Raw genomic sequence first — 25,642 nt, 5'->3', positions numbered from 1 at the left:
AAGACCTAAGACAGTTGAGCAACTAGAATCCTACATTAGACAAGAATGGGTTAACATTCCTATCCCTAAACTTGAGCAACTTGTCTCCTCAGTCCCCAGACGTTTACAGACTGTTGTAAAGAGAAAAGGGGATGTCTCACAGTGGTAAACATGGCCTTGTCCCAAGTTTTTTGAGATGCGTTGTCATGAAATTTAAAATCACTTAATTTTTCTCTTTAAATGATACATTTTCTCAGTTTAAACATTTGATATGTCATCTATGTTCTATTCTGAATAGAATGTGGAATTTTGAAACTTCCACATCATTGCATTCCGTTTTTATTTACAATTTCTACTTTGTCCCAACTTTTTTGGAATCGGGGTTGTGTATATATATGTGTGTGTGTGTGTGTCAATTCAACCTCCTTAGGTACACACAGATTAAAACCTCTCTCTCTCTCTGTGTATGTGCACATTAAGGGAGAACATTGCCAGCTTGGCATTGTGGAGAACAGTTTAAATAATCCTGACTGCATGTTTGAGTAACAGTGAAATGAGTGGGCACGGGGAACACATTTACTTAGTTATTTAGTTTATTATTTGCTCATTCTTTCATGTGAATGTTTATTCATTTAGTTTAAAAAAATGCTTGGAAGAAAAAAATATATATTGCCCAAAAATGCAAAATAGTTTTAATGCTTAATGACTGTGGCAGCGGGGGCGTGGTCAAGCACCGGTCTGTGACAGGAGGGCGGAGTTGGGGAAGGTAAGTGGCAGAATCGCTTCACCTGAGTGTCATTAACCTGTGTTTTGTGTGTTCTCCCCAGTAAACCGCCCTATTTAAGGAGGGAGAGCGAGAGCAGAGGGAGAACCGGACGAGACGCTGTGTGTGTGTGTGTGTCTCTCTCGCGCTAGTGAAAACCGTGTGTGCAACTCTGAAAAGTGTGGCAATAAAGCCGGTTAACAAACCTGATCTCTGTCCTGCCGTCCTCTGTGCTCCACCCACACGCGATTCACGCTACAGTGGTGCCGAAACCCGGGATTGTGGAGCACCTGTCCTGCAGCCCCATGGAATCCTCCCCGTTCGCGGACTTGGTCCACGCCCTCGCCACGGCCCAGCAGAGCCAGCACCAGGCGCTCGTCATACTCCGGAAGGAGCAGGAGCGCCGCTTCGAAGCCCTGGTACTGGCTCAACAGGAAGACCGCGAGGCGTTCCGGCGCCTCCTCGCGTCGGCGGGGTCCATCAGCGCCCCGGCCGCGGGCCCATCTCCCATCACCTTGACTAAGATGGGCCCGCAGGACGACCCCGAGGCGTTCATCGCATTATTCGAACAGGTCGCCGAAGCCTCGGGGTGGCCGATGGAACAGCGCGCGGCGCGCCTCCTCCCCCTCCTGACGGGAGAGGCGCAGTTAGCCGCACTACAGCTCCCCGCCGACCACCGGCTGGCCTACGCCGACCTTCGCCGGGCTGTCCTCCAGCGCGTGGGGCGCACGCCGGAGCAGCAGCGCCAGCGCTTCCGCGCGCTGCGAATGGAGGAAGTCGGCAGCCCGTTTGCGTTCGGCCAGCAGCTCCGGGACGCCTGCTGGCGGTGGCTGAGGGCCGAAGATCGCGACGCCGAGGGGATCATCGACCAGGTGGCGCTGGAGCAGTTCATCGCCCGCCTACCCGCCGGAACCGCGGAGTGGGTCCAGTGCCACCGCCCGGCGTCGCTGGATCAGGCCGTAGGACTGGCGGAGGATCATCTGGCGGCTGTCCCGGCGGCAGGACAACGGATGTCTTCTTCTCTCTCCTCTTCTCTCTCTCTCTCTCTCCCCCCTCCTCCCGTGTCCCGTCCTCGCCCCATTCCCCCACCACGGAGGCGGGGGCCGGCCCCACCCCAGCCGGCCCGCCGCACCCGTGGTGCCCTCCCGTTTCTCCCTTCTATGTCTGTCTCTCCCCCCCCCTCAGGTGAGTGACCCCCAGTCCACAGCTGCAGAGGGGAAGCCCGGGCCGGTTTGCTGGCGCTGCGGGGAACCGGGCCACCTGCAGCAACAGTGTACCGCGATGGAGGTGGGGGCGGTGGTGCGGATCCCCGACGCGCCAGAGGCTGCCCTCGATCAGGCCGGAGCATATCGCATACCGGTAAGTGTACAAGGGGCGACCTATCAGGCGTTGGTGGATTCGGGTTGCAACCAGACCTCGATCCGCCAAAGCCTGGTGCAAGACGAGGCATTGGGGGGAGCACAAGGGGTGAAGGTGTTGTGTGTGCACGGGGATGTTCACTGCTACCCGTTGGTGTCGGTCCACATACATTTCAGAGGGGACAAATCTATAGTGAAGGCGGCGGTTAATCCTCGCCTTACCCACTCTTTAATCTTGGGGACTGATTGGCCGGGATTCCGGGGGTTGATGGCACACCTAGTAAAGAGTGGGTCCTGCCGGTTAGCCGGGGGGGGTCCCGGTGTCGTTTTGGCTGGAGCTGCGGTCGCAGGGCCGTCTACGTCATCTCCGCGACAGAGTGAGGGGCCCCCGGCTCCTCCTCTTTCTATTGGGGAATCCCTCGCGGATTTCCCACTGGAACAATCGCGAGACGAAACTCTGCGACACGCGTTTGACCAAGTGAGAGTAATCGATGGTCAAACGCTCCAGCCGAATGCCACCCCGACCTTCCCCTATTTTTCCATTTTAAAAGATAGGTTATACCGAGTGACGCAGGACACTCAGACGAAGGAGCGTGTCACCCAGTTGTTAATTCCAAAGAGCCGTCGGGAATTGGTATTCCAGGCGGCTCACTTTAATCCCATGGCGGGACACCTCGGGCAGGATAAAACACTCGCCCGGATAATGGCCCGATTCTATTGGCCGGGGATTCGCGGCGACGTCCGTAAGTGGTGTACGGCGTGCCGCGAATGTCAGTTAGTAAACCCAGCGGCCATTCCAAAAGCGCCCTTGCGCCCCCTACCATTAATCGAGACCCCGTTTGAAAGAATTGGGATGGATCTCGTCGGGCCATTAGATCGGTCAACACGAGGGTACCGCTTTATATTGGTTCTGGTGGACTATGCAACGCGATACCCGGAAGCGGTGCCTCTTCGCAATATCTCCGCACGTAGTATTGCAGAGGCTCTCTTCCACGTCATCTCCCGGGTCGGAATCCCGAAAGAGATTCTGACTGATCAAGGCACCTCGTTTATGTCACGAACACTGGCCGAACTGTATGGGCTACTGGGTATTAAGCCGATCCGCACCAGCGTGTATCACCCACAAACGGACGGTTTAGTCGAACGGTTCAACCGCACCCTCAAGAATATTATCAAAAAATTCGTAAGTGAGGACGCACGTAACTGGGATAAGTGGCTCGAACCCTTGTTGTTTGCAGTGCGAGAGGTCCCCCAAGCCTCCACGGGGTTCTCCCCATTTGAATTACTGTATGGGCGTAAGCCGCGCGGCATCTTAGATGTACTGCGGGAAAATTGGGAGGAGGGACCTTCGCAGAGCAAAAATGAAATTCAATACGTTATGGATCTGCGCGCAAAACTCCACACGCTCACCCACTTAACTCAGGAGAATTTGCGGCAGGCCCAGGAACGGCAAACCCGCCTGTACAACAAGGGCACGCGCCTTAGAGAGTTCACTCCGGGAGATAAGGTACTCGTCCTGTTGCCCACGTCGAGCTCCAAATTAATCGCCAAGTGGCAAGGGCCCTTCGAGGTCACACGGCGAGTCGGGGATGTCGACTATGAGGTTAGGCGAACGGACAGGGAGGGGGCGCTACAGATCTACCACCTCAATCTGCTGAAGCTCTGGAATGAGGAGGTCCCCGTGGCGTTGGTGTCGGTAGTTCCGGAGAAGGCGGAGCTGGGGCCGGAGATCCAAAAAGGGTCATTGGCATCTCGCACCTCTCCGGTCCCCTGTGGAGACCACCTCTCCCCGACCCAACTCACGGAGGTCGCCCAGTTGCAGGCCGAGTTTTCGGATGTGTTCTCGCCCCGGCCCGGACGCACCAACCTCATAGAACACCACATAGAGACGCCCCCGGGGGTGGTAGTGCGTAGCCGACCTTATAGATTACCCGAACACAAAAAAAAGGTGGTTCGGGAAGAACTTCAGGCCATGCTCGAAATGGGCATCGTCGAGGAGTCCCACAGTGACTGGAGCAGCCCGGTGGTCTTGGTTCCCAAGGCCGACGGCTCGGTCCGGTTCTGCGTGGACTATAGAAAAGTCAATGCGGTGTCTAAATTCGACGCGTACCCAATGCCTCGTATTGATGAGCTGCTTGATCGACTAGGCACGGCTCGCTTTTACTCGACACTGGATTTGACGAAGGGATATTGGCAGATCCCCTTGACTCCATTATCCCGGGAAAAAACGGCCTTTTCCACACCGTTCGGCTTACACCAGTTCGTCACACTTCCGTTTGGGCTGTTTGGGGCGCCCGCTACGTTTCAGCGGCTGATGGACCGGATCCTCCAGCCCCACGCCACCTATGCGGCCGCTTATTTAGACGACATAATCATTTATAGTAATGACTGGCAGCGGCACCTGCAACACCTGAGGGCCGTCCTTAGGTCGCTGAGGCGGGCGGGGCTCACTGCCAACCCGAAGAAGTGTGCGATTGGGCGGGTGGAAGTACGGTATCTGGGCTTCCACTTGGGTAACGGGCAGGTGCGTCCCCAAATTAATAAGACAGCAGCGATTGCGGCCTGCCCGAGACCCAAGACCAAAAAGGGGGTGAGGCAGTTCCTGGGGCTGGCTGGCTATTATCGTAGGTTCATACCTAATTATTCGGACGTCACCAGCCCGCTGACTGACCTCACTAAAAAGGGGGCGCCAGAGCCGGTCCAGTGGACGGAGCAGTGCCAGCGGGCTTTCTCTGAGGTAAAGGCTGCACTGTGTGGGGGGCCACTTTTGCACTCCCCTGACTTCTCTCTCCCCTTTTTGTTGCAGACGGATGCGTCGGACAGAGGGCTGGGGGCCGTTTTGTCCCAGCAGGTGGGGGGAGAGGACCGCCCAGTGTTGTACATCAGCCGGAAGCTGTCAGTGCGTGAGGGGCGCTACAGCACTATCGAGAAGGAGTGCCTGGCCATCAAGTGGGCGGTCCTCGCCCTCCGTTACTACCTGCTGGGGCGCTCTTTCACCCTCTGTTCGGACCACGCGCCCCTCCAGTGGCTCCACCGCATGAAGGATGCCAACGCGCGGATCACCCGTTGGTATCTGGCGCTCCAACCTTTCAACTTCAAGGTGGTCCACAGGCCGGGGGCGCAGATGGTCGTGGCGGACTTCCTCTCCCGTCAAGGGGGGGGGGAGTCGGCTGCGGGCCGGACGGGCGCCCGGCCTGAGTCGGGCGGTGGGGGTATGTGGCAGCGGGGGCGTGGTCAAGCACCGGTCTGTGACAGGAGGGCGGAGTTGGGGAAGGTAAGTGGCAGAATCGCTTCACCTGAGTGTCATTAACCTGTGTTTTGTGTGTTCTCCCCAGTAAACCGCCCTATTTAAGGAGGGAGAGCGAGAGCAGAGGGAGAACCGGACGAGACGCTGTGTGTGTGTGTGTCTCTCTCGCGCTAGTGAAAACCGTGTGTGCAACTCTGAAAAGTGTGGCAATAAAGCCGGTTAACAAACCTGATCTCTGTCCTGCCGTCCTCTGTGCTCCACCCACACGCGATTCACGCTACAATGACAATACAATATTTTAACACTTTAAACAATTTATATTTCATTGTTTTTTGGTAAAAAATAAACGCCATGTGACCTCCTCAACTGGATTTAGTACTGTAACTACTAATGCCTATATCGGGGATGCGCATTGCAAAGAAGTTGTTGGCGACTGTCTTACAAACTGAGTCGCCAAGCAGCTGAATAGAGGAAACTAATGCCTGACGCACTACCTGTTCAAAATGTAAGTCCAAGCTTCAATTAAGGTTCCTTTATTTCGTATCAAAATCTTCAAATGTCCAAAGGCATTAAAACATCTAGACGTGCATATAATCCACAAACAATGATAAAATCCACAAGTTCAAGTAGTACTCCACAAGCAGCAAAAAATGTTCAAAACATGTAGCGAAAGAGTTCAAAGCAGCATTAGCGGTCAGCAAAAAGTAGGCTTCCTCCATCACCCACTCACTACTAACTCTCACCTAGCAAATGAACAGGTGGTGTTACAAATCACTACCGCCACCAACACTACGTGACCCAATTAGTGCACGTCATTATGTAGGTGCACCCAAGACTCAAGACCCAAGCCTACGCCTGTCCACTACATTCCAGCCCCTAATTATTACATCATTACACGGTAATAATTACACATCCAACACCATAACCCAGGACATACAATACATCACAAATTCTCAATGAGGCAATACAACACACTCAAAAAGTCCATCAAAAGCCATTTTCTCCTTTTTTTCTTCTTCTTCTATTAGCACATGGTCAGTCAGTCATAGGCCAGAGGTTGCCAGCACTTAGCCTAGATATCAAGCCGGTCTGTGACATATGTCCAGTAGCGTTGTTAATGTCAAGTCAAAGACGTATTGTAGTCACATCGAGTTGGATCAAAGATGTTGTCATGGGTCAAAGGCCTCCTGAAGAAGGCATATCTTTGTGACAGGTCTGCATACAAGGCTGGTTGAAGTCTTAATCCAGACCTGACGTACAAGCCCTTTCTTGTCTGACACAGCTGCTGTGACTCTGCCAATAATCCAGGAACCGCGAGGTGCAGAGTCGTCCACTATAAGGACCACGTCTTCAGGAATTAAGTTGCATTTAATCCATGCCCATTTCTGGCACTGTTGAAGTTGTGGCAAATATTCTTTAATCCACCATTCCCAGAACAGATCAGATATGTATTGGACCTGTCTCCATCTCTTACATGCATAGAGATCATTTTTCTGGAACAGACCAGGTGGTTAGCATGGATTAGATTTGAGGAGGAGGTGGTTCTGTGTTAAAGCTTCCAAATCATTTGGATCGGTGGATTCCTGTGTAATGCGTCTACTGTTGAGGATTGACTCTACTTCACAAAGGGCAGTTTGGAGTCCTTCCTCATCCAAATGCTGTGTCCACAAAGTGGAGTTGAGGACTTTTCTGACAGAACGAATCAACCGCTCCCATACTCCACCATGGTGCGATCCAGTTGGAGGGTTGAAGATCCATTTCACTCCCTTCAAAGACAGCGCATCAAAGATATTTTCCTGATTCCATTCTCCCATGGCTTGTCTCAGCTTGCGCTCTGCGCCCACAAAGTTGGTACCATTATCGGAATGCAGCTCTTGAACCTGGCCTCGTCTCACAATGAAATGGCGTAAGGCGTTAATGAAAGAGTCAGTGACAAGAGATGAGGCGACCTCAATATGCACAGCTCTAATCACCAAACACATAAAAATGACTCCATGCCACTTCGCAAGACTTCTCCCATGCTTCACTTCAAACGGGCCAAAATAGTCCACTCCAACAAAGCTAAAGGGAGGTTTCTCAGGGGTCACTCTGCTTTCAGGCAAGCCAGCCATTGCTGCTGGCCTACAGCTCCATGAAGCCGTCTGCAGACCACACAGCTTGACAATGTTTATCAAAGCGCCAGGACCAGGAATCCAGTATTTCTGATGCAGCCTTGAGAGAATGTGGTTCCTACCACCATGACCCACCTCTTTATGGATATGCTGTAAAATGAGATTAGAAATGTGAAGATCGTTTGCGATTATGACGGGATGTTTGGAATCTTCAAACATAACAGCTCTACTAAGACGTCCGCCAACTCGCAGCACATCTTCCTCCAGAACAGGATTTAACGTGTATATGTGGCTGCTTCATTTCACACTCTCTCCCCTTTGGAGGCTGGAGATTTCTTCAGCATACATTTTCCACTGACAGAACTTTATTATTTACATCTCAGCATCCTTAATTTCTCCTAATGAGAGAAAGCCATTACAGAACTCAACCCTGTGATGAGCATCCTCACACTGAGTTGCATCAGATGCAGACTGAAGATGTGCCTTATTCTTTCTGCGATGCAAGAGCCATGTCTTGAACCTCAGGATCCAACCCATCACCCTGACGAGGTGAGTCCAAGATGAGGTACGACTGATCAAACGGGTCAAAGGATTACCATCATCATCTGCTTGCGAGACGTCAATAGCAGCAGACACCTTGACTTCAGGGTCTTCATGTGGGAGTTCCTGCAAATTATCTGGGTTTACAGGCCACTCTTTCTCTGGCTGCATAAGAAATGCAGGACCAGATATCCATTCAGTGTTAATTAAAAAAGGCTCTGCCCTCATACCTCTGGAGGCAAAGTCTGCGGGGTTGTGTGTTGTATTCACATACCTCCATCGGGAGGCCCTAGAAACCTTAAGAATCTCTGACACTCGGTTCGCTATGAAAACACGGAACCTACGTATTTGTCTCATTATTGATATATTTCAGCACCGAGGTACTGTCTGTCCAAAACACTGAGTCTAGGTAGCCTTAGCTCCTTCCTCCACAGTCTATCCATGCGAGCTGCCACCACAGCCGCCGTCAATTCCATGCGGGGGATTGTGACTGGTTTTAAAGGCACCACCCTAGACTTCCTCATTATGAGGGAACTGTGCATATGTGAGCAACTTTTATACAGCAGCAGGTAGGTAACAGCACCATACTCCTTCTGACTCACATCTGCAAAGTGGTGCAACTGAGCAGTGGTCATCTCTCCAAAGTCAGGAGGTTTTAAACATCGTCTGATGCTGATGTTGTCTAACAGGTGCAATTCTTTCACCCAGCCTTTCCACTCTTGAGCAACTGCCGATGGTATAGTGTTGTCCCATCCTATCCCCCTCTGGCACGGGTCTTGAAGGATCCTCTTGGCTATGAAGATGACGGGAGCCAGGAACCCCAGAGGGTCATAGAAAGAGCTTACTGTGGAAAGGATCCCTCTATGGGTCAAGGGTCTATTTGGGATGGATATGCAGAACTTAAACACATCTGACTGCACACACCACCGCACTCCCAATGCTCGCTCAACAAGCAAGCGGCCACAGTCCAGGTCTAGGTCTTTAACTTCCTTTGCCCTTTCCTCCTCAGGTATTACAGCCAGAACACTGTGGCTATTACTTATCCACTTTGTCAGGCGGAAGCCACCCTTAGCGCAGATGGCTCCAAGGTCTGTGTAAAGAGATATGGCTTCCTCTTTGGAGGCTATTGAAGCAAGGCAGTAATCCACATAAAAACTGTGTAGGATGGTGTCAATCGCCTGCTGGCTGAAGTGTGCTTTGTTATCTTCTGCACATTTCCATAGGGCATAGTGAGCACAAATGGAACAAATGGACAAATGGACGCCCATCCTATACTCTTGCATGCTCTGACTGAAGTCACCACCAGGCCACCAGAGAAATCTCAACAACTCAGCATCTTCCTCTGGCACACGCACTTGATGAAACATGGCTTCAATGTCAGACATCAACACAACAGGCTCTTTGCTGAACCTCTGAACCTAGTCGGCACACCAACCAATGCATTCATTGACCACTCAAGAGCTGTGCATTAAGAGAAACACCTTGAAACGATGCTGCACAGTCGAAGACAACCCGGATCTTCCACTTGGTAGGATGGTAAACCCCATGGTGGGGGATATACCAAACCTTGCCGTCACTGCGCTCTAAGTCTGTGATTGGCGCACTCTGCATATAACCTCTGGATATAAGATCTTTCATGAAAACAGTATAGTCTTTGTGAAAGTCTTTATCTCTGATGAACCTTCTCTTCAAACTTAAGGCACACATTGTTCCACAGTCACATGGTTGTCAGGCATTCTTATGTCTTGGTCCTTCAAAGGCAGGGCAATGTTGTAGTGCCCATCACTCAGTCATGGTCTCACTACCCAACTTCAGGAACTTGGAATCTTCCCTTGATAGCCCCAACTGCTCATCATGGCTGCTGTCAGGGAAGTCCATCTTAAACTGCTGCTTCCATAACTCATCAAGCGTAACAACAGAAATTCTGTTGGCGGTGACTGCTGATGGACACCCTGGCCTTCCACAGCATTTTTTTTTTTTTATTGCTTTATTGGGCATGACTTCTCACATCAAATTACAAAAATACAAAAATAAATGAGCAAAAATAAATAAATAAATAAATAAAAATAACTGACAAGAAAGCCACCCAAAGGGGTCAGCACGAACGGGACCCGAAAGTACCCATGCGAGGCACCGCCCAAATAATTAAAACTATGTATAAATGAATAAACACAATTAAGGTAAGCTAAAAAAGGACAATTAACATGATACAGATATTAAACTCTAACAATGACAAGGGCACGATCTCACAAACGACCAAGTGCACGGCCGATCGACATCGAAAGTGTTTTCCAGAAAGTGTTGGCATTCTCTGCCAAATGGCCCATTCACTGTCCAACCGAGCACAGTCTTAATGGCAAAGGGCCTATCACCTACACATCGGATGACCTCCAGAGGTTCCAAGGCTCTAGGCATGTTCATGCCAATCAAAAGCTCCACTTGTGCCTCGATTTCTGGCAGATGAACATGCTTCAAGTGCGGCCAGTCATTCAGGTCCTGTTGCCTTGGGATGTTACACATGTTAACAGGCATTCTATGTTGAGTGAAGTGGCCAGGCATTTCACAGTAGACATCACTGTCCAATCCAGCCACTTCCAGTTCAGTCACAATGAAACTGTCCACCACTTTCTCTTGTCCCATGGTGCACAAGAGAATCTTGGTCTTCCTCCCAGCGAGATTCAGCTTGTCCAGGATACCCACTGTACAAAAGGATGCTGAACTCCCCTGGTCCATGAAGGCATACATTTCCACTATTCTTTGACCTTTCTTTGATTTTACTTTGACTGGTACGATGGCAAGCTTGCAGTCTTGTTCACCAGCCCCAGTAAGACCACTGGTCTGGACTGTAACAGGAATGTTATCAACCTCAGTGTTTGCCCTTTTCCACCAAAGCAGTTCCAGGGCTGGTTCGGGGCCAGTGCTTAGTTTGGAACCGGGTTTTCTGTTTCCACTGACAAAGAACTGGCTCTGGGGCCAGAAAAACCGGTTCCAGGCTAGCACCAACTCTCTGCTGGGCCAGAGGAAAGAACCGCTTACGTCAGCGGGGGGGCAGAGTTATTAAGACCAACAATAATAACAAGACCACGAAAGATCGCCATTTTTAAGCGACGAGAAGCAGCAGCTGTACAAACGCGAAGTCAGCTATTATTATTATTATTATTATTATTATTATTGTTGTTGTTGTTGCTGCTGCTGCTTCTTCTGTGTTGTTTTTGCTTCGATATTCGCGCCAAGGTTATGCAAACGTAGCAACGTAACTGACATATACAGCGACGTAACTGATGTATACAGCAACATAACTGATGTATACAGCGACATAATGACGTGTCTCCCCTTAGCACCACGAGCTATGGAAAAGCAAACTGGTTCTCAGCTGGCTTGCAAGTTGAACGAGTTGTGAACCAGCACCAGCACTGGCCCCGAACCAGCCCTGGAACTGATTTGGTGGAAAAGGGGTATGTCAGGTTTGACCTCATTCTTCTCTTTATGGTGGATATGGAACATACTTGGATGTCTGAAACCACAGATTTTACATGAAAGATGTTTTCTACATTCTTTGCTGATGTGCCCAATACACAAGCAGCCAAAACAGATGCCATTCTTTTTAAGAAAGGAAATCTTCTCAGTATGAGGTTTCTTGTCAAGCAGAGAGCATAACTCCAATGGGTGTCCGCCTTTGCAGAACAGACAAATCTTCACAAAAGTGTGATGATCTTGAGCCTCTGCTTGACCTTTTCTCTTAATAGCAGTGACAGTTGTGCCAAAGCTACTTCCTTTAGCCCTTGGATGAGGGGGAATGTTTCCCTCCATCACTGCCCTTGGCTGATCCATGTATTGGTGACGTGTCACATAAATTCCCAAAAACAGGATCTGTGGCAATTTTAACTTGACGCTCAAGAAAAAAAAGTGTCAATGAATGTAGCTCTGCGATGCTGCCTCTCCTGCATGTCACATGCTATCGTTCGCCATTTATCTTTCAACTTGTAAGGCAGTCTTTTAATCACAACAAGCATATTTGGGAAGCATGGTGGTGTAGTGGTTAGCATGGTCGCCTCACAGCAAGAAGGTTCCAGGTTCGAACACAGCGGCCGGCAAGGGCCTTTCTGTGTGGAATTTGTATGTTCTCCCCGTGTCTGCGTGGGTTTCCTCCGGGTGCTCCAGTTTCCCCCACAATCCAAAGACATGCAGTTAGGTTGACATGGGGCGGCCTTGGGCTGAAGTGCCCTTGAGCAAGGTACTTAACTCCTGACTGCTCCCCAGGTGCTCTGGTGTGGCTGCCCACTGCTCTGGGTGTGTGTGTGTGTTCACTGCTTCAGATGGGTTAAATGCAGAGGATGAATTTCACTGTGCTTGAAGTGTGCATGTGACAAATAAAGGTTTCTTCTTCTTCTATTGGCAGGTGTGTTTAATTCAGAGAGAACATAAACCGCTTCCATCACATTGCAACACCCACAGAAGAACAGACAGTACGCCTGAAGGGCCTTTCCATCTTCTGATCTAATTAATGGCCATGAGTGGACTTTATTCAGATAAGCAGATGCAATCGCATGTTCATTCCCAAAGTGTTCATACAGCAGAGTCTTTGCTTTTACATATCCAGCACCATCAGATATATGTTGACAGCTCTTGACAAGTTCATTGGGCTGCCCCCTGGTGTACTGTGAAAGGTAATGCAGACAGTCATCAGCATTGCCGGTCTTTGTTTCTATGACCTGTTCGAACGAATGCATGAAAGCATGGAAGTGCAGAGGGTTGCCATCAAAGACTGGAATTTCTCTTTTAGGCAATGATGAAAGACTTTGTTGATGGACCAACATACTCATTAATTCATTTTGTTTCTCCATAATGAACAACAGATTTTCATTGGTTACTGGACAAGCAGCTTGTTGCAATAGCAAATGTGGAATTGTGTTATATGGTCTTAAAGGATCAGAAAGCCCCATGAGGAGAGGTGCAGGCCTATCCCTTTTCACAATTTGTTGCACTGTTTTTACTTTAGGCTCTGCATTCCCAATAATTGTATTTCCTTTTGTATTTACATTAAGTGTCTGTGGAATAAAGATCTCTACATCAGCATTAAGGATTTCAAGAGTTTTTTTTCTTTTATTTTAAAATATGATTCCATTCCATTGGATTTCTGTGAAGCGATACTCCGCACAGTGGATCCAGTTCTCAGCACATTCACTTCTGCAACAGTTGCAGCTATGTCTGCTTCAAGCTGAAGTTATTCTTTCTTTCTCCTCAATTGCTCCTCCTGTTCTTCAAGAGCATGTTTTATTTTGAGCATTATGTTGACGTGCAAGCAAGGCAGCCATTTTGGCTTCTGCCCTAAGACGTACGGATAAAGTTGACGATACCTTTGAGCTTGACCTACTGCCTTGATTTGATACACTATCAGATGGCAACACATCATCATGAACATCATGCTGAAGATTAAGAGACAATTGAGGTTCCTTTCCAATGTGGTCTTGAAACCCCATTTCTTCTCCTAGTGGGGGTTCCTAGGATGGCACCGTGTCAGAAGATGGCCTGCTTGAACATTTATCAGCTTCAGAAAGCCATATTTTAACATCCTCAGTAAAACCTTTGTTGTACTTAGTGATGCTTAAGAACCATGTATTTTGCTTATTTTTCTCATCAAGTGGAATTAAAGGCAGTAGAGATTCATGCAAGGCACTGGAATCCTTAAACAAATGTGTTAATTCGTCAAGCTGTGATTTGACCTGTGAATCATTTTTATCATCTTTCATTAGCTCTTTGAGAGACGCAATTACACTTCATTTTGTTAACATACATTTTTCGTTCTATTTGGATGCTTTCAATTTTGTTTGCAAGAGCTCTCTCAGTGAGAACGATTGGTCTTTTATCCTGTTCAGGTTTTCCAATGACAGACGCAGCTTGTGAGCCACTCATTTTAAGCATTCAAGACAATGAGCATACAAAATCCGACATAAAGGCAACTTCAATAACAGCAGAAATTTCTTAAAAGTTCGCTGAACACATGCAGAGCCACAGCGCGCACACGCCAAATTCTCAGCAAACTTCAGGCCTACACACAACACTGAACAGCGGTAGCCATGGTCCAACAACAAGCGTAGTGAGAGGCTTGTCACAACAACAATGTCTTCTCATGGAAGTAACCAAACTGTGTTCAAACAAGCTATAGCCTACACAGCACAAAACACAGGTTACATACCACCGTCGTCTTCCCCATCTTTGTCAGGCAAACCACTTTCGTAGGCATAGTGGCAGTGATGTGTGGGCTCGCGTCAGCATTCAAGCTGTGCACTAAATGCAGAAGACTCCATTGCCGTTTTTTTGCTGACGAATGTTGGCGACTGTCTTACAGACTTTGAGTCGCCAAGCAGCTGAATAGGGGAAACTAATGCCTGACGCACTACCTGTTCAAAATGTAAGTCCAAGCTTCAATTAAGGTTCCTTTATTTCATATCAAAATCTTCAAATATCCAAAGGCATTAAAACATCTAGACATGCATATAATCCACAAACAACGATAAAATCCACAAGTTCAAGTAGTACTCCACAAGCAGCAAAAAAATGTTCAAAACATGTAGCGAAAGAGTTCAAAGCAGCATTAGTGGTCAGCAAAAAGTAGGCTTCCCCCATCACCCACTCACTACTAACTCTCACCTAGCAAGTGAACAGGTGATGTTACAAATCACTACCGCCACCAACACCACGTGACCCAATTAGTGCACGTCATTACATAGGTGCACCCAAGACTTAGGACCCAAGCCTACGCCTGTCCGCTACAGAAGCTCTTCATAATGTTGTTATTTAGACTCCTTCTGACGAGTGAGTTCGGGAAAAGCATGTACACAGACAACATTCGTTGCTGAAGAGAGTCTCTCAACTCTCTCTTTCATCCTAAAGGGCAACGTTATTGGGAAACCTACACCAGAATGGCAGGCAAAGTCATATAACAGTGAAACAGGCAATAGGTTGAGCGAGGCACAAACAGGCTACCGTAGACTAGGCAGAATCAAAGACAAGAAACAGGAAATCAAGGAACAGGAAACCAAACAAGGAACTAAGGCTCAGTAATATATCAGCAACTCAACTCAGCATTTTGCAAAGTATGTATGTTTTCACAGTTTTTATATAGGCATGCTGATTGCGCCTTAATCGTGTGCAGGTGCAAGTCGTTTATGGTGCACATGCACTGCCTGGAGCACGCCCGAGAGTCTATCTGATGCACACGCTAAGGTGCGCAGGTGTGACACACTTGCTCAAAATTAGTACAAAAAATAATGTAGATATAAATATCTTGTGCCAAATTATTATGGCATGTTACAAAAAATAAAGAACAAATCTGAGTCCTCATCTCCAATTGCTGAGTCCTAATGCAGTTAATGTACAAGTATCCGAGTCATCAGTGCTCAAGTCCAAGTCGTGTCATGAGTCCCTAAAATTAGGGTATGAGTTGGACTTGAGTCCGAGTCCTGGACTCGAGTACTACAAGCCTGGCACAGACGTCTTTAGAAAAGGGGCTACAACTGTCACTTTCCTAATATCAAGCCGCTCCTGAACCAGAGAAAACATCAAAACTGTCTTACCTGGGCTAAGGAGAGAAAGAACTGGACTGTTGCTCAGTGGTTCAAAGTCATATTTTCAGATGAAAGTAAATTTTGCATTTCATTTGGAAATCAAGGTCCTAGAGTCTGGAAGAAGAGTGGAGAGGCACAGAATTGAAAGTGTTTGAAGTCCAGTGTGAGGTTTCCACAGTCTGTGATGATTTGGAGTGCCGTGTCATCTGCTGGTGTTGGCCCACTGTGTTTTATCAAGTCCAAAGTCAATGCAGAGGTTGACTAGGAGATTTTGGAGAACTTCATGCTTCCATCTGCTGACAAGCTTTATGGAGATGCCAATTTCCTTTTCCAGCAGGACTTAGCACCTGTCCACAGTGCCAAAACTACTACCAAATGGTTTGCTGACCATGATATTCCTGTACTTGACTGGCCAGCCTCCACAGTGCCAAAACTACTACCAAATGGCTTGCTGACCATGATATTCCTGTACTTGATTGGCCAGCCAACTTGCCTGACCTGAACCCTATGGAAAACCTATGGGATATTGTCAAGAGAAGATGAGAAACACCCGGCCCAAAAATACAGATGAGCTGAAAGCTACTAACAAAGCAACCTGGGCTTAAATAACATCTCAGCAGTGCCACAGGCTGATTGCCTCCATGCAGGCCCGCCGACGGGGGGGACAAACGGGTATGTTGTCCCGGGCCCAGGAATGGGGGGGCCCAGAACTGGGCTCTCATGAAGTTGCGATTATTTTATTTCATTTCAAAATGTGTTAATTTGGGGGAGAAATGTGCTATATTTGCATTCAATAAATTATTTCTAGATCTTTTGCCTTTATTGTCTTTGAAAAAGGCGTCAAGAACCCCCTACCACCCCAATGCAAAAATGGTTTGGTCTGACTCTTTGATTAAGGGGAAAAAAACGACATTGTTCGATCATAGCGCTTCGACAATCAGCGTGCGTGCCATTTGCCAACATGCACAAGTCAGGAGCACAGAAAAGAAAAGAGAAAAAGAGAGGAAGAAACCAAGAGACTCAGGGGCTCACTGCATAAATATTTTAAAAAAGATTCGGATGATGCAGCAGGTACTAGCAAAGGCAGTGGGGCAGCTGAGCCAGGTAAGACACAGCCAACTTTTTCCAGCCCCGTAAAGTAACACCAACCAAGGCACGCGCGGCACGCAATTCATGTTACAAACGAGGGGAGAGCAAGTCTAGAGCCTCCTATTTTCCGTTTCAAAAAACATTAAATTCCGTTTCAGAGAATGGCTAATTCCGTTTCAGACAATTTGTTTCAGTTATATGCTCAAATGACAACTAAATTGGCATTTTTAGATTTTCAACATATAAAATTTACACACAGCTGAGTGTTGTGGATTATAGCCTTAGTAAAGTATTACACACGTCAAATAGAAATGTATTATTATTATTATTATTATTTATTATTATCCTCCTCCTTCACATTATAATGAATCAGAGAGAAATTGATTCGTTGGTTCGTTTGCTGCTCGGTTTGGTTTCACACTGCATGGATTTAAAAATGAGGAAAAAGGAGGGTAAGGAGGGGGAAATTAAATAAATAACAAACCCATTGCCCAAGGGATGTGTACGACTGAAAACATACTCGTAAACTCATTCGTTTGTCTGAAATACGCAGACAGAGAAAAAGGTTTAAAAAAAAAAAACAACACCCTTCGCAGGTGCACAGACAAATCACAAAACTCCCCCGAGCATGGATAACACAGACCTGGCGCTTAGCAAGTGATTAGGTAATTATATAAATAACTAGTTTCACACATCGTTCATTTCCTTTTTTGTTCAGTGGTCCAAATATCCAGAACACATGGCATTTCTGTAGCATGACCGCTCAGTGTAGTGGCTTACATCCACCAAACCGAAACACACAGCACGCTCGAGTCGCTTCCTGCACGCGAGTCGATTCAGAGTCGAATCAGTTGGTCACTGTGAGGGAATCCCACTGGAGGTCGTTCAGAAGATGAGACCAATGCAATCGTGTCATGTTCTCACCTGGACAATCAATCAGTCACACCAAAGGACTAATTGACGGATTTTAATTACGAAAAAAGTTTTGAAAAGGTCAGAATGTGTAGATTCCGTTTCTGAGCACTAATTCCGTTTCTGACCCCAATTTCCGCGATTTCCGTCCATTTTCCGCGATCGTGGAAAATCGGAGGCTCTACAAGTCACACTGAACACCATATCAAACGCACAGGGCATTGAATCATTTCATAACCACAACGGCTTAATAACATTGTGTTTCATATATCTGATTGAAGCTAAGAATATTCACATTAGCCCGCAATCATATAACCGTTTCTCGAGTGGTGTGTTCTTCTCTGCTTTTCACACTGGACAATACGCACGCACAGTATACTATGTTCGCCCCCAGCCCTGCCCGAAATCCCCCGTCCATCACTGCTCCTTCAAGAGCACCCCAATCACGTGATTATAGTAGACTATCCACGAGTTTAGGAAGGCATTGCGGGGGCTGTCGCATGCAGGCTTGGGGCGTAACGGAATACATTTAATGGCGTTCGGTTAAAGGATACAAAATAACAGTAACCGCTTATTCCGTTACAGTACAGGGGGGAAAGTGTGTGTGTGGGTTGGCCCGGGGGGGGCCATTCAGAGCATTTTGTCCCGGGCCCAGCCAAAGCTGTCAGCAGCCCTGCCTCCATGCCACACCACATTGATGCAGTAATTTGTGGTAAAGGAGCCCCAACCAGGTATTGAGTGTATAAATGAACATACTTTTCAGAAGTTGAATATTTAAGGATTGTAAATCCTTTTTTGATCTTAGGAAACACTCATAATTTGAGATGCTGGTTTTCTGATTTTCATGAACTATAAGCTATAATCATCAAAATTAAAACAAAAAATGCTTGAAATATTTCACTTTACATGTAATGAATATAGAATATATGGAAGTTTACCTTTTTGAATTAAAGTATGGGGGAAACAAACTTTTTTCATGATATTCTAATTGTTTGAGATGCACGAAGATGGAAAAAATTAAGAGACCACTGCAAAATTATCAGTTTCTCTGGTTTTATTATTTATAGGTATTTGTTTGAGGAACATGAATATTTTTATTCTATTCCATAAACTCCTGACAACACTTCTCCCAAATTACACATAAAAATATTTTCACTTAGAGCAGTGTTTCTCAACCACTGGGCCATGGCCCATTTGTGCGCTGCAAAGTACCATCTAGTGGGCCATTATTTTTTTTCCCCCCAAGTTGAAGCTAATTTTTTAGTAGGGTACAATTGCTGGGTTGCACCGATGTCACATCCACCTTATTAGATATGCAAGACATGAAGTGGTGGTCAGCTGAGCTCACTGTTTCTAAAGCATTGCTATCACTGTGACACCTTGCTAATTGTTAAAATGCCCTATGCTTGCTTTGTTTTGGGCTGCTCAAATAGAACAAACCGTGAAACTAATAGGTTTCTTCTGGGTTCCCTGTGAAGTGATAAGAAACGGTGAAATAACAAAGGATTTTACCAAGAGATGATAAGAAAGGTGGCTCTTGACACTTTCATTGTGATGGAGGGGAGCAGAGTCAAAGAATGCTCGAGTTTGCAGTGATCACTTTGGGAAAGATTTGTAAATTTGTCTGATTTGTTTCATGTGGATTTGCAAATAAATTTTCTGGCCATTTTCCATTATTTCATGATGTTTTGAAGTTCAAGAGACACTTAAGTCTTCATGTGTTTTTGTTGACTGTTTGATCGTGGTTGCCATGTTGTAAACTAACAAGTATATAATATGTGTAATACCCAGGTCTTTAAAGGGGTTTCCGTGGACCTTTGTTAATGATTTACCCAGAAGAGAAGAGCAGGGAGAATTGAGAATCAAGCAACTGTGGTTTGTTTACACCCACTCCTAAAACTTGTAGCGTCCTAGCAAACATTGCGAAGACGTACAAAAAGCCCAGAAATTCCTACTTACCTGGGCATAAATGATACAGGATTTATCTTGTAGTGTCTTAATCCCCAGATCTTTAACCCAGCCACATATAAAAAGTTGTATGCCTCCATGCTCTTCCAGGTTTTCATTTGTTTGTCCATGTAGAACGATGTCTGCAGCACCAGGTAGTTTGAGATGTCAGGGAATTCAATGGATGGATAATTTTCCAGCTTATGGGAAAAATCCTTCTTTGTTCATGTGTTAAGATCTATCCCATTAAACAATTTCTATACCCACTTCTTTTGAGTGTACTTCTTGGTTTTAATAACTTGCTTGTTTGCTGTACACAGACATGGCAATAAGTTGTTGTGTTAATTGACCAGACTCCACATTTGGATCATTAATCCCTTTTGACTGAGAATGTCCTGCATGCATGTTTTAATATTGGCTTCTGGCACATCCGTACAGTTTTAAATACAATACCTACAATTAAAAACAGTTGGTTTGTTGCATTTATTTAATTCCTGGGCACCCATCTGTAACAGGGAGTGAAGTTGCATTCCATTAATACACTTTTTACAATGGATTATTAGATTCTAATAGAACAGATGAGCCAAAATAGTTCAGGATCTTTTTCAATGGGCCTTGACTCATTACAAGTATGAATAGGTGGGCCTTAAAGTAGAAAAGTTTGAGAAACCCTGACTTAGAGCATTTAATTGCAAAAAATGACAACTGGTAAAAATAACAAAGATTAAGTGTTTTCAGACCTTGAATAATGCATAGAAATCAAGATCATATTCAATTTTAAACAACTCACTACTAATGTACGAACTTAGGATGAGTTCAGAAATCAATATTTGGTGGAATAACCCTGACATTTAATCAAAACTTTCATGTATCTTGGCATGCTCTCCACCAGTCTTTCATGTTGCTCTTGGGTAACTTTATGCTACTCCTGGTGCAAAACATCAATCAGCTCAGCTTTGTTTGATGGCTTGTGACATCCATCTTCCTCTTGATCACATTCCAAAGGTTTTCAGGTCAGGAGACCTGGTTCAGGTTGGGGTTCAGGTCTGGAGACTGGGCTGGCCATAACAGGGTCTTGATCTTGTGGTCCTGCATCCACACCTTGATTGACCTGGCTGTGTGGCATGGAGCATTGTCCTGCTGGAAAGCCCAGTCCTCAGAGTTAAGGAACATTGTCAGAGCAGAAGGAAGCAAGTTTTCTTCCAGGATAACTTTGTACATGCCTTGATTCATGTGTCCGTCACAAACAAAAATCTACCCCATTCCAGACTTGTTGAAACACTCCCAGATCATCACCAATCCTCCACCACATTTCACAATGGGTGCAAAACACTGTGGCTTGCAGGCCTCTCCAGGTCTCCATCTAACCATGAGATGACTAGGTGATAAGAGAACCTGAAAATTGGACTCCTCAGAGATGATGATCTTGCTCCAGTCCTCTACGGTCCAATCCTTATGGTCATTAGCAAACCTCAGCCTGGCTCTTCTTTGCTTCTTGTTGATGAAGGGCTTTTTCTAGCTTTGCATAACTTCAACCCCACCCAGAGGAGCCTGTTTTGTATCGTTCTTGCTGTGCACTTGACCCCAGCTGCCGATTGTCATTCTTTTTGTAGGTCACTTGATGTCATCCTATGTTTATTGAGTGACAATGAACTGCTGAAAAAATTAATGTTGGTGAAAAGAGAAAGGGCCAACTTTCTCAGTGTTTATACATAAACATGGTCACACACTGAATTTCTATATATAATAGGCTGCTTACCGATTTGTGAGTTCTCCATCTGGTGATGGTTCTCTCACATCAGGCTGCCATGCTATCATGGTCTGTATATAGTCCATTTCCTATGCAGGCTTGTATGTGACAAACTTTTCCAAACCAGGTTCATCCATGAAACAATTCAATGACTGTGCATGTATTATATCAGATAAAAGTTTGTGCTCTTTACAACAAACACATTCCATGTCAGTTTTCCACTTGGCACACTTTCCACATCAGCACCAGATCACTGACAAACCCTTTTTCCTACCTTTTCAACTTTGCACTTGCAAAGCACCACCAATTTCATCATTAGAATCATCTTATAATTTGCTGCTGAAATAATTTACCAGATGCGGGTAGTCCTTATTCTGAGGTTCATATGGATATCCAGTTTCTCCACTGTTCATACTGACTTGAAGATAACTCTATCATCTGACTAAATCCAGACTAACAAGTATGTTTACACTGGCTACACTTAACTTCTGGTACCTAGCCAGTAATGAAATTGTCACATCCTGAATGGCATATTGGTTGCCCATGTGCAATAAAACTTGACATGCTTTTGGACTTTCATGCTTATGTTCAAGCCAGTGTAAACATACCGTAGCTAATCAGGTGGCTGCACTTGTGTGCATTATTATTATTAGGGCTAGAACGATCAATATCAATCATGTTTAAATGCTGTACCTGTACCCTTTAATCCACATATCTTTGGACTGGAATCAGGAAACCCATGCAGGCACAGCGAGAACACTCCGACCCCGCACAGAACAGCCCCTGTTGGCCTCAAGGTTCAAACATGGAAACTTACTGCTGCTGACAGGGCTAAGCACACCACTACTGTGCCATCCTAACTTAGACTTAAATATTTAATATTTAAGCCATGTACAAACAGGTTTTCTGAAATAAATTTAATTATAAAAAAACCCTTCCACTTTATTAGGAACACCGGTACACCTGGTAATTCATGCAATTATTCAATCAGCCAATCATGTGGCAGCCACTTGTGCTTCTGTCTTTGAACATACCGTAACTGTCCACACTTACTCTGTCCACAGGGGATCCAGTTAAGAACACACCACCAGATGTTAAACATGGAGGCATGGTGATACACATGCAAAAAGGTGATCTGATTGTTCTTCTTTCTTAGTATGAAGAAGATGGTGTCAAGAAACTCAATCAGCTTAGAGAAGTAGTACCACCACAACACTTTTGCTACCTGCCAAGACAAGAAAAATTCAGATGAAAAACCTTAGTAAATTGAACTAATGTGAATTGAATTAGTGAATTGTAATATGATTACATGAGGTCTTAATAAAATATTAAAAATATAAAATCTGCCTTTATTGTGTACACTGTCAATATAACATATGAAAGGTTAAATAGGACATTCACAGAGCATATTTTTATAATGTTATATAATCCTGATTCCAAAAAAGTTGGGATGCTGTGTAAAATGTAAATAAAAACAGAATGCAATGATTTACAAACCCTTTTCAACTGTTACTAAACTAAATACAACACAAAGACAAGATATTTAACGTGCAAACTCCATCCATCCATTATCCATAAACTGCTTATCCTGTTCAGGGTTGCGGGCAAGCTGGAGCCTACCCCAGCTGACTATGGGCGAGAGGCAGGGTACACCCTAGACAAGTCGCCAGATCATCATAGGGCTGACACATAGAGACAAACAACCATTCACACTCACACCTATGGTCAATTTAGAGCCACCATTTAGCCTAACCTGCATGTATTTGAGGGAAACCAGAGCACCTGGAAGAAACCCATGCAGACACAGGGAGAACATGCAAACTCTGCACAGAAAGGCCCCCATTGGCCACTGGGCTTGAACCCAGAACATTTTTGCTGTGAGGCAACAGTGCTAACCACTACACTTCCATGCCGCTTAATGTGCAACTATTATTATTATTATTATTATGATGATGATGATGATTTTACTCTCATTCTGAATTTGATGCCTGCAACAGATTCCAAAAACATTGGTACATGGGCATGTTTACCACTGTGTTACCTCACCTTTTCTTTTAACAACATTCAGTAAACATTTGCAAGCTGAAAACTAATTCTTCAAGTTTTGAACATTAAATTCTTTCTGATTCTTGCTTGATATATGACTTCAACTGTTCAACAGTCTGGGATCTCTCATCATATTTTGCACTTCATAATGGACCACATATTTTCAGTGGGAGGCAGACAGGCCAGTTTAGCACCTTGTTGTGAGGTTCGAATTCTCCTTTCCAAAAAAACAATGGCATAGTCATAATTCCAGTTTTGGTGGTGTTTATTGTGCTCATTTCCCAAGTGCAACAAGAAATAAGTAAAAAAAATAATAATATATACAAGAAAAATACAAAAGTCCATAAAAGAGGGGAGAGAAAAAAAATATTTATACACAGTACTTCATTTACTGGCAGAGTCTCTCCAGAGATGTTACCTCCTGTGTAACTCCAGCAACACCTTTCTAGCTTGGAGGTAGCCTCCCTGTTATCGGCTCCAGGCTCCTCCTATACCCATGGAAACCAGCGTACAAAATAAAAACTACAAAATTATACTGACATCACCCATGAGCACCCCACCAATGAGGCTTTTTAAGCATGATGATGATGTTTGCACTGTTTAAATAAATGCAGTACGGACAGCAGATTAATTATAGAGCGAAGTGGTGAGTAAAACCCGAAGATGATTTTATGGCAAGTAAAGTGGTTATTTAGGAAGGCAAGTGTGCACCCTTGGCAACCTAAAATGACTAATTGACCAGTACAATTGAAACGGGATGAACGGTGATTATTGTGATGATGAAAATGGGCTCACTTCAGGTGTGTGCGCGTCTGCCCCGCACCTCATGACGGGCTACTCCGTCACACCATTGCCCTCTTCCTGGTGATTGGCAAAGTTTGGCAATCTGGACAAGTAGTCTGCCACTATATTGGACTTGCCAGACCTGTGTCAAATGGTAAATTTGAATGGCTGCAGGGACAGGTAACACTGTGTCAAGAGGCTGTTGTGATCCTTCATTGAATTGATCCAGGTGAGGCCATGATGATCTGTCTCCAGGTCAAGTTCTCTTCCCAGTAGGTAATACTGAAAGCTTTCTAATGCCCACTTGATCGCCAAGCCTTCCTTTTCCACTGATGAGTACCTGGTTTCTCAGGGAAGAAGTTTGCAGCTCAAGTACAGGATGGGTCGCTCATCCCCCGGTTCTCCTTGAGCCAGAACAGCTCCCAAGCCAACAACAGACACATCCACCTGCACCAGGAACCGCTTCTTGAAGTCAGGGCTTTGAAGCACTGATGAAGAGCACAGACATGCTTTGAGGGTGCAGAATGCCCTTGCATAATCTTCTGTCCAAGCCACTGGGTTTTTCTGATCCTTGGCAGTGAGCACAGTAAGTGGGGCTGCAATTGTGGCAAACTGGGGCACAAACCTTCTATACCACCCAACTAGTCCCAGAAAGGATCATGCCTCTTTTTAGGTCCAAGGACGAGGGCAATTTTGGATACCTTCCACCTTATCCACCTGTGGTCGCACTTCTCCTCCTAGCTGGTAGCCCAGGTACCTTGTCTCTTGTCGAGCCCAATCAATCACACTTTGTAACATTGAGGGTTAGCCCAGCACTCTGGATCCTCTCCAGGACTGGCCTCAAATGCTGGACATGCTCTTTCCAGATGCTGCTGAAGATTACCACATTGTCGAGGGAGGCAGCACTACATTCTTCGCACCCTTGGGGGACTTTGTCCATCAACCGCTGAAAGGTGGCTGGGGCTCTGTGAAGGCCAAAAGGCATCACTGTGAACTGGAACAGGCCCACAGGTGTGCGAAATGCAGTGTATGGTCTGCTGGAAGGCTCCAGGGGCACCTGCCAGTACCCTTTACACAGGCCAAGGGTCGTGATGTATGTCGCTGACCTGATTTTCTCTAGCAGGTCATCAATTCTGGGCATGGGGTATGTGTCAAACTCTGAGATGGTGTTGAGTTTCTAGAAGTCAATGCAGATCCTCAAAGAACCATCCTTCTTGAAGACAATGACAACCGGACTGCACCATTCGGAGTTGGATGGCTCACTAACCCCCAGCTTCAGCATGGCATCCGCCTCCTGCCATAACTTGTCCACCAGCGGCTGTGGGAACCTGGTATGGTTGCTGGCAAATGGGTTGACCCTCCTTTAGTTTGATGATGTGTTCTATGTGATTGTTCCTCCCCGGTTTGGCAGCGAAGAGGGACGGCACCTCCTGGATCACCTGGCAAAGGTCAGCAGCCTGCTCAGCAGTCAGATGAACCAGCACAGGGGCAAGAAGCTTCAGTCACTATAGCCACACTTGGGTCATCTTCCTCCTCCATTTCTACCTCT

The 25,642-nt window shown here is 46.1% G+C and overlaps 1 protein-coding gene across 1 annotated transcript in view; it reads right to left on the bottom strand.

Annotated features, from left to right (window-relative positions):
* Window positions 1-25,642, bottom strand: part of elovl2 (ELOVL fatty acid elongase 2) — a 156,129-nt gene that overhangs the window by 85,060 nt on the left and 45,427 nt on the right. The window contains exon 5 of the mRNA XM_060900081.1: window positions 22,318-22,489. Coding sequence (XP_060756064.1) covers window positions 22,318-22,489 — 172 coding nt within the window. The remainder of the gene's footprint in view (window positions 1-22,317; window positions 22,490-25,642) is intronic.

This window comes from Neoarius graeffei, chromosome 19 (genome assembly GCF_027579695.1).
Source record: "Neoarius graeffei isolate fNeoGra1 chromosome 19, fNeoGra1.pri, whole genome shotgun sequence".
NCBI classification, from domain to species: domain Eukaryota; kingdom Metazoa; phylum Chordata; class Actinopteri; order Siluriformes; family Ariidae; genus Neoarius; species Neoarius graeffei.
This window is presented reverse-complemented; position numbering and strand designations above follow the sequence as displayed.